We start from the raw sequence: 9,252 nt of genomic DNA, 5'->3' as shown, positions 1-9,252 counted from the left end.
GGAAAAACGGAGCCCAAATCAATCAATATAGAATATAGAATAAAAGAGTAGGAAGGGACCTTGGAGGTCTTCTAGTCCAACCCCCTGCTTAGGCAGGAAACCCTCTTACCATTTGATCTCTTCTTAAAAACTTCCAGTGTTGGCCGGACCTGCCTCGCAGAGGACAATCTCCCAAACCTATTTCCCCAAATCTTTTCTCCCCCTTTTTTCTCATTCACATGTGAATGGCGTCTCTTCCAAGGATTTGACTAAGGTTTTAAGTTTCTCCGCCTCCAGAAAAGCTCCTTACTGGTATCTCACCTTGAACCAGACTTACGTTTTCTACGCACTCACCCACTCAGGGCGTGGCCAGATAAAGGAGGGGAGGGGTTCTTGCAAAAGTTTAAGATGGGCAGGGCTAAATTCGCACCCAGATCGTGCAAAAAGAAAAGAAAAGAAAAAGAGGACGCCGGCACGCAGCCTTTCCAGCCCGATTTTCCTTCCCACTCAAGCGGCATCCGAGGTGAGTATGGGGAGCAACGGGGTTTGCAGCGAACTGATCATCATCCATTTCTCTGGCGCAGGAGTTTAAAAGCTTGCGGAACTCACTGCTACCCTCTTCTTTGGATGCGTTTTTATTCCCTGCTTTGCTTTTGCAGTTCCTTCCCGTTTATCTACCCAGCACGTCCATCTCCCGGGCAAGGCAGAAGCACGGCAATAAAACCTCTTCCGTGGATACCCGAGCAGTCTATCTTTAAAAGAAAAAGGACTTTTCCTCCTCCTCCCCAATCCCCCCGCGGGCGTGGCGTTGAAGGTTTCTCACCGCCGGTGCCACCCTCCCGTTTTCCAGGATTTCACGCGTGGAAAACAGGGTTAGAAAAAGGGTTGATCCAGGAGGAGTCGGGGCCCGGTGCAACATCGCTTTGAATAGCGAGGCGGGCGTCATATAAATTTAATAAGCCGGTCAAGATTTGAACTAACGCTCCTATGCGATTCCTAGACATTTGCAAGTAGTAGTAGTAGCAGCAGCAAAATGCATTAAAACGGTTCCCTTCCTCCCTCCTCCGCGTAACTGGATTAAAAATCGCTTTCCCCTATTTTCTCCTTTTTTTAAAAAAAAAAAGTTTCCTGTGGCTCATTCGCAGGATCACGTGGCAAGGAGTGCCGTAGGCACCCCCGCTGCCTGTTTAATGCCGACTCACGGCTGCGTTTACACGTGCTTTATACTTCCATTAACTCGCATTTCCTGGGCTGTAAAGTCGAGTCAGCCAGGCCGGACGAGGCGGTGGGTTAAAAGAGAACACGCTGACCAAGGTAATTAGTGGCTTCGTGTTAGCCCCAATTAGTTTAAACCATGATTAGATCGACTGAAGTTTATTGTCCACGGTCAGCTTAATCGTTGGAAACCTGTGACTTGGGTATGCTATAAAATCCAACTAACGGATGGGTTTATAACACTATTAAATTATTATGCCATAATCTTTTCTGGCATGTAACTTCTTTAATATGCCCTCTGCTCTCAAAGGTGGGGAACACGTTTTTTGCAGATGGATTTGAAAGATTTAGAGCCAGGTTTCTGCAAAGTGTTATAAATGTTCAGAGGGCCTAATAAAAGATACTCCTTAAATTGTGCGTGTATCTCCCAAGAATACGAATTGTAGGGTCTCCTACCTGAGCAGGGAGTTGGACTAGAACAGTGTTTTTCAACCACTGTGCCGCGGCACACTAGTGTGCCGTGACATAGTGTAAGGTGTGCTGTGGGAAAAACACTTTATATATAGTCAATATAGGCACAGAGTTAATTTTTTAAAACATTTTCTAATGGTGGTGTGCCTCGTGATTTTTTTCATGAAAAAATTGTGCCTTTGCACAAAAAAGGTTGAAAAACACTGGACTAGAAGACCTCTAAGGTCCCTTCCAGCTTTGTTACTCTTGATAACACACCCTGCCCCCTGGCTCACCTGCTTGCCAAATCTAAACCTATTTAAAAAGGGGAAGACAACCTTTTGTCTTGCTAAAGAGTTCCCATCATCATTATCTGGTTATCTTTGGGACTTCAAGGAATATACAAATAGTTTTCAAATGGATTAGGAGGTAGTGAAGCCTCATGGAAGTGGTTGAAAAGCTAATCCTGAGTCAAGACAGAATAAACCATATATATTTCCCCACTATTTTGTTCATACTTTCAAAGATTTTTTTTCCTCTAGTTTTATTGCTATTGTTTGGAATAGGTATAACAATCTTGGTAATATATTAATCTTTACTACTGCTATTCTTCCCATCAGTGATAATTCTAGGTTTTTCCATCTTTCCAAGTCTATTTCTATTTGTTTTCTCATATTATAATAGTTATCCTCTTTAGTGTTCCACATCTTGATGTCAATTGAATACTCAAATATTTCACTTTTTTCACCACTTGTATGTCCAGTTTTCCCCATCAACTCTCTTTTCTGTTTTTTCTGTCATTTTTCACCAGAATTTTTGTTTTCTCTTTATTAAATAAAATAATAAATGTATAAGAATGATAAACATAAAGTATACCAATTATGTGAATGTATACTTAAAATGGTATGTAAGAGAATAAAAAATAAATAAAACTTATTTGAAAAAAAAGAGCCCACCCCTTTCCTTGTCCTTTAAAAAAAAGGCAGAAATTACCCCAAATAGGTTAGGCATTTAAAAAAATAATATTTTTGATTCTGTCTTCTAATGAGATTCTTTTTTACTTAGAGGATCAAACTGAGGAGTAAGATTACATATCTGGCTCCCGGTTTGGAGAAGCCTTTTTCCAACCACTTGGGTGCATAAAATGAAATTAAATACAGTATATTTTAACAAATAAAACAATTACAGGTAGTCCTCAAGTTACAACAGTTCATTTAGTGGCCGTTCAAACTTACAACGTCACTGAAAAAAAAGTGACTTATTACCGTTTTTCATACTTACAACCGTTGTATCAGCCCCGTGATCATTCAGATGCTTGGCAAGTGGTTCATACTTACGACCGTTGCTGTGTCCCAAGGTCATGTGATCGCCTTTTGGTCAGCCAAATCAATGGGGAAACCGGATTCACGTAACAACCGTGGTACAAACTTATGAACTGCGGTGATTCGCGTAGCAACTTTGGCAAGAAATGTCATAAAATGGGGCAAAACCTGCTTGATGTCTCACTTAACAGAAATTTTAGGCTCAAGGGTGGAGGTAAGTGAGGATTACCCGTGTTGTGGTGTTTTCCTGTAGTGAACAAGGGGTGATCCCTTACGACAGTAGCCTAAACTAGTGTTTCCCAACCTTGAAAATATTAACACAGGTGGACTTCAACTCCCAGAATTCCTCAGCCAGCTGGGGAATTCTGTGAGTTGAAGTCCACACATCTTAAAAGTTTCCAAGGTTGAGAAACACTTCACTAGTCCATAACGTGTATTTATTGTTTGCTTTTGGCTTGATGTGGTTTTATTTAATAATTGTGGTAATTGCAAATCGAAGCTTTATGTCAGTGGTTCCCAAACTTGGCAACTTTAAGACTTGTGGACTTCAACTCCCAGAATTCTCCAGCCAGCTCTGCAGAGCTGGCTGGAGAATTCTGGGAGTTGAAGTCCACAAGTCTTAAAGTTGCCAAGTTTGGGAACCACTGCTTTATGTGAAGGGTGAATAAAGTCTCACAGCCTATATAGGTAGCCCTTGACTTACAACCACAATTGAGCCCAAAATTGATGTTGCTAAGTGAGACATTTGTGAAGTTTCTCCCCTCCCCCATTTTACGACCTTGCTACAGTTGTTAAGTTAATCATAACATTTGTTAGAAACCCGGTTGTTAAGTGAATCCCACTTCCTCGTTGATTTTGCTTGTCAGAAGGTCGCAAAAGAGGCTCTCGTGACCTTGGGACACAGCAACGGCCATAAGTCACTTTTTTCAGTGCCGTTGTAACTTGAAATGGCCGCTAAATGAAGTGTTGCAAGTTGAGAACCACCTGTTTTCGAATTTCCTGGGGAGTTCCATTCCATGAGCTCCATGAAACACCTTAATTTTGATCCCCCGTGGGAATCGTATTACTTTTTTCTTTTGCGAGAGTCCTTTGCTTCGCAAACTGGACTTCGCGACTTCTTTGCAAGTCGTTTTTCCAAGCGATAATCGCATTTTCCTTCTTCTTCCTGGAAGCTTGCTTCCCTGCGCCACAACCCTCCAGCGTAGAAGTTCTTTGCTGCGTCTGCACTTCCGGCGCTTCGGCGGTCGCCATTTTCAACGGCTGTTTCCAAGAGTTGTGCGAGGCGGCCAAATGAGAAGAGCAAAGCTGCGGAAGGAGAGAAGGTGCCTCCAGCACGGGCCCGAAAACAAGATGGAGTTGGCGAAGAAAGGAGGGCTACGGGATAACACTCCAAGTTTCGAAACTGAGCTGGGTTTAGGAGCGGGCCCCCGGCCCTCTCTCGCCCCCCAAGCTGGAGGAATGGGGGGATTCTTGGAAATGCCCCACCATCAAGAGGACCAGAGCATGCATAATCTGTGGGAAACGCAGTTCCAGGAGTTCCTGAAGGACACCGTTTTCGAGAAGCAGCCGCTGGATGATCTGACCCCTTCGGAGGATCCTCGGGCCTTCCTGGCCTCCTTCGAGAAAGTCGCTGTGGCTTGCCGCTGGCCGAGAAAAGAGTGGGTGACGCGGCTGCTGCCGGCTCTCAGCGAGGAGGCCGAGAAGGCTTTCATCGCTCTGTCTGCCAAGGATCGGGAAGATTACGGGAAGGTGAAGTCAGCCATCCTGCGCCAGGAGGCCGCCATCAGGGAGAAGCAACGTCAAGAGTTCCGCCGGTTCTGCTTTCAAGAAGCCGAGGGCCCGCGGCAAGTCTTCAGCCGGCTCCGGGAGCTCTTCTGCCAGTGGCTGCGGGCCGAGAGGAGCAGCAAAGAGCAGATTTTGGAGCTCCTGCTTCTGGAACAGTTCCTGAACATCCTGCCACGGGAAATGCAAAACTGGGTTAAGGAACGTACTCCGGACACGTGCCTGGAAGCTGTTGGTTTGGCCGAGGAGTTTCTGAGTCGGCTCCAAGTAGCCGAAAAGATGGGAGAGCAGGTAAGGAATCTTGACCCCTTCCAGTCCGGCTTCAGACCTGGTTACAGCACAGAAACCGCTTTGGTCGCATTGACCGATGATCTCTGGAGGGCCAGAGATGGAGGCCATGCATCCATCCTGGTTCTCCTTGACCTCTCAGCGGCTTTCGATACCATCAACCATGGTATCCTTCTGCGACGACTGCGGGAGGTGGGGGTGGGAGGCACTGTTTTGCAGTGGTTCTCCTCCTACCTCTCGGACAGGTCGCAGTCGGTGTTGGTCGGGGGGCAGAGATCGTCCCTGAGCCCCCTAACATGCGGGGTGCCGCAGGGTTCGGTCTTATCCCCCCTACTATTTAACATATACATGAAACCGCTGGGCGAGATCATTCGGAGGCACGGGATAAAATACCACCAATATGCGGACGATACGCAATTGTATCTGTCTGCCCCGTGCCAACTCAATGAAGCGGTGGACGTGATGAGCCAGGGTCTTGAGGCCGTTAAGAACTGGATGAGCACTAACAAACTGGTACTCAACCCGGACAAGACCGAGTGGCTGTTGTGTTTCCCTCCCAAAAATTTGGCCAATGTTCCAACACTTAGGCTGGGGGATCAAATTTTATACCCCTCAGATAGGGTCCGCAACTTAGGAGTCCTCCTGGACCCACAGCTGACGTTTGACCACCAGTTGTCGGCTGTGACCAGGGGGGCATTTGCCCAGGTTCGCCTGGTCCGTCAGTTGCGGCCCTACCTAAACCGGGAGGCCCTCGCAACAGTCACTCGAGCCCTTGTGATCTCTAGGCTGGAATACTGCAATGGGCTCTACATGGGGTTGCCCTTAAAGTGCATCCGGCGACTGCAGTTAGTCCAGAATGCAGCCGCGCGAGTGATAGTGGGCGCACCGCGGTTCGCCCACGTTACACCCATCCTCCGCGAGCTGCACTGGCTACCTGTCGATCTCCGGGTGCGCTTCAGGGTATTGATGACCACCTTTAAAGCACTCCATGGTAGTGGATCTGGGTACTTGAGAGACCGCCTTCTGCCGATCACCTCCCTTCGACCGATTAGATCGCACAGACTGGGCCTCCTCCGCACTCCATCTGCCAGTCAATGTCGACTGGCGACTACACGGAGGAGAGCCTTTTCTGTTGCAGCTCCGACCCTGTGGAACGACTGCCCCGTCGAGATCCGCACCCTCACCACCATCCAGACCTTCCGCACAGCCCTCAAGACCTGGCTCTCCCATCAGGTCTGGGGATAGGTTCCCAATTTACCCGCCCGAGTGTTGACTGTTGAATGCAAGTTGTATTTTTATTATTTTCTTTCTTTTGTTCACATATTGTTTGTCTTTGATAGTGCACCCCCTTCCCTTTGATTGTAAGCCGCCCTGAGTCCCCTCAGGGAAAAGGGCGGCCTATAAATCTTAATAAAATGGGAAAAAAATGGAAAAAAAAATGAAATGAAGGAAGGCCTTCTTTCCCCTGGTTGATTGTGGAAATGCTGTAGAGATAGTCCTCACTTAATGACAGTTGGTATCTGTAACCCCGTTGCTTAGCAGTGAGACATTTCTTAATGACCCTGTTAAGTGAGCCAAGGTGGCGCAGTGGTTAGAGTGCAGTACTGCAGGTTACTTCTGACTGCCGGCTGCCTGCAATTCGGCAGTTCGAATCTTACCAGGCTCAAAGTTGACTCAGCTTTCCATCCTTCCGAGGTTGGTAAAATGAGGCCCCAAATTGTTGGGGGGGCAATAGGCTGACTCTGTAAACCGCTGTGAAGTGGTATATAAGTCTAAGTGCTATTGATAAATGCTATCGCAAGACCATTATGAATTTTGGACCTCATTTCTGTGCCTGTTGTGGTCGGACTTCTTATTATATATGCAAACTTCCCACTGTGAATTTTTGTGAACTGTCACTGCTGAGTTCTAATATAGCAGTAGCATTTAAGATTTATATACCGCTCCACAGCCATAGCATTTAGACATATATACCGCTTCACAGTGCTTCACAGCCTTCTCTAAGCGGTTTACAGAGTCAGCCTGTTGCCCCCAACATTCTAGCCCCCTAACATGCGGGGTGCCGCAGGGTTCGGTCTTATCCCCCCTACTATTTAACATATACATGAAACCGCTGGGCGAGATCATTCGGAGGCACGGGATAAAATACCTCATTTTACCCACATGGGAAGGATGAGTCAACCTTGAGCTGGTTAGGATCGAACTCCTGGCAGTGGGCAGAGTTAGCTCAGCAGTACCACGCTCCATCCACTCTGCCGCTAACGCCTCGTTATACTACTGAAACTCTTCTCTTTGTCTCTTTGTAATTTTTATTTGAGCAAAAGGATGTGTCATAGGTCAACAATTTTGGAATCAATGTGGATACTTTAGCGGCATATGGCCCTCTTCCCCCCACCCCCTCTCCATTTCAGGAGACAGAAGAAATAAAGGCTCAATCGGAGATGGTATCAGTGGAGAGACCAACCAACACAGATAATCAGCAGGAGCAGCAGCAAATCCTGCCACTACCACCACAACTTTATCCTGGTAAGAAGCTTTTTATTACTATTCCGTCCCCCCCCTCCCAATCTTGAATTCACTCCATAGCACGGATGTCAAACTCGATTTCATTGAGGGCCACATCAGGGTAGTGTTTGGTCTCGGGGGTGGGGAGCAGGATGAGCGTGGCCAGCTCGACATCACATAGTGATGATGTTATTTCGCATTCAGGAGTCTGACAGCCCACAGATGTTTGTGCAGCTGGCTCTGCTTCTGTTTCTCCTTCCCGATGGTAGGAGAATAAAGAGGTGCCCGTCCAGGGTGTGAGTCGTCCCTGAGGATTTTCCTCACTCTTCTAAGGCAGAGAGCCGTAGCAATCTCATCTAGTGGTATCAGGGGACAGTCAGTTGCCAAGCAGCCAAATTTTGATCATGGGGATGCTGTGACGGTTGTTAAGTGTGAAAAATGCTCATCGGTCACTTTTTCCACTGCTGTTGTAACTTTGGTCACTAAATAAACTGTTGTTAGTCTATCCTGAGTATATTCCTACTCTTCCTTTCAGCAGGTTCCAAGGAGATCAATGTGAGCAAGAAGAGAAAACTCCAGTCGGGAGATTTTGGAGACGTGAACATCGGAGCGGTATTTCCTGGAAGAGCCAATTCTTGCCGTCGGAAGCAAGGAAGAGACATCGACGTCCAGCCGCGCCGTCACTCCGAAAGGCTGCAGAAGAGCAACCTGCCTATCCAGGGGGGAATTCTCTCTTCAACTCCCCGCAAGGTGAAACCTAAGCCGAAAGAGCGGATGCCTCCTGCTTCGCAGATCCCCAAGGACCACATCCAGCACTGCGAGGAATGTGGCAAAGATTTCAGCGGAATGGCGAGTTTCTTCCGGCACCGTACGCGCCACACAGGGGAGAAACGCTACGAGTGCTGTTTTTGCGGGAGAGGCTTCTTCTGGAGGTCAGACCTGGTCCGTCACGAATGCCAACACACCGGGAAGAAGCCGCACGAGTGCTCCTACTGCGGGGAAGGCTTCGATCGCAAGTGGCTGTGTGTCCAGCATCAACAGATCCACCTGCGAAACAAGGTGAATCTCTCACCAATGGAAACAACAACCAGGAAAACAAAATGCTTTGCAGCTTTGGATTCAAACAGGAAGCAGCAATAGCATGTCATCCGGTTTTTAGTGTTAGCATTCTCTGAAGAAAAGAAAAAAGGTGTAGGAGAATAAACAGGTCACAAATCACCTACTCTTGTGAGAGTTCAATAATCTCCCTCTGACTTGGGAGAATTTTGAAATGCCCTGAGATTTCAGCTGTCTAATATATTTTTCTTCAATGGGGGAGAAACTTGGAGGCTGTATTTTATCATAGAGCCATGGGGGGAGGAGGTTCCAATATCTGTCGCAGCTGGTTGCAGATTCCTGGGGTGAATTATTTTTTTTTATCCCACACAAAGTTGGCCCAATGTTATTTTTTCCCAATGCTTTTTATTCAGCCAGAAAAAAGCTACCTTTGTGTTGCAATCAAGAGCAAACAAAACTCCCCAATTTTGTGCTCGTTGCTTTATTGACTACAAATTTATCGGATCTGCTTCCTGGGCGCCCCAAGATTAAGAAAAGCTTGGGGATTCATTTTTTGCAGTTTAACGAGAAAGAGACAGTCCTTGATTTACGACCAGAATTACATTTGTAGATCGTGCTGTGTCATTAAGCAGCTGGAAACTGGTCGTAGGTTGAG

The 9,252-nt window shown here is 46.9% G+C and overlaps 1 protein-coding gene across 1 annotated transcript; it reads left to right on the top strand.

Moving 5' to 3' along the window:
- The first annotated feature begins 4,424 nt into the window (after window positions 1-4,424).
- LOC116502488 (zinc finger and SCAN domain-containing protein 23-like) lies at window positions 4,425-8,681 on the top strand. The gene is made up of 3 exons (XM_032208369.1): window positions 4,425-5,039; window positions 7,448-7,562; window positions 8,080-8,681. Exons 1-3 carry the CDS (start codon window positions 4,425-4,427, stop codon window positions 8,679-8,681), a joined length of 1,332 nt encoding a protein of 443 aa, XP_032064260.1.
- The last annotated feature ends 571 nt before the right edge of the window (window positions 8,682-9,252 follow it).

The sequence above is a fragment of the Thamnophis elegans genome, chromosome 2 (assembly GCF_009769535.1).
Source record: "Thamnophis elegans isolate rThaEle1 chromosome 2, rThaEle1.pri, whole genome shotgun sequence".
Taxonomy (NCBI): domain Eukaryota; kingdom Metazoa; phylum Chordata; class Lepidosauria; order Squamata; family Colubridae; genus Thamnophis; species Thamnophis elegans.
The sequence above is the reverse complement of the archived record's forward strand: the minus strand, read 5'-3'. Positions and strand labels throughout refer to the sequence as shown.

Excerpts from the sequence above, each read along its gene's own strand:
- LOC116502488 (XM_032208369.1), top strand. The coding sequence starts at position 4,425 with ATGGGGGGATTCTTGGAAATGCCCCACCATCAAGAGGACCAGAGCATG. Across the intron at positions 5,040-7,447 it reads CCGAAAAGATGGGAGAGCAG|GAGACAGAAGAAATAAAGGC; the intron begins GTAAGGAATCTT and ends TCTCCATTTCAG. Across the intron at positions 7,563-8,079 it reads ACCACCACAACTTTATCCTG|GTTCCAAGGAGATCAATGTG; the intron begins GTAAGAAGCTTT and ends TCCTTTCAGCAG.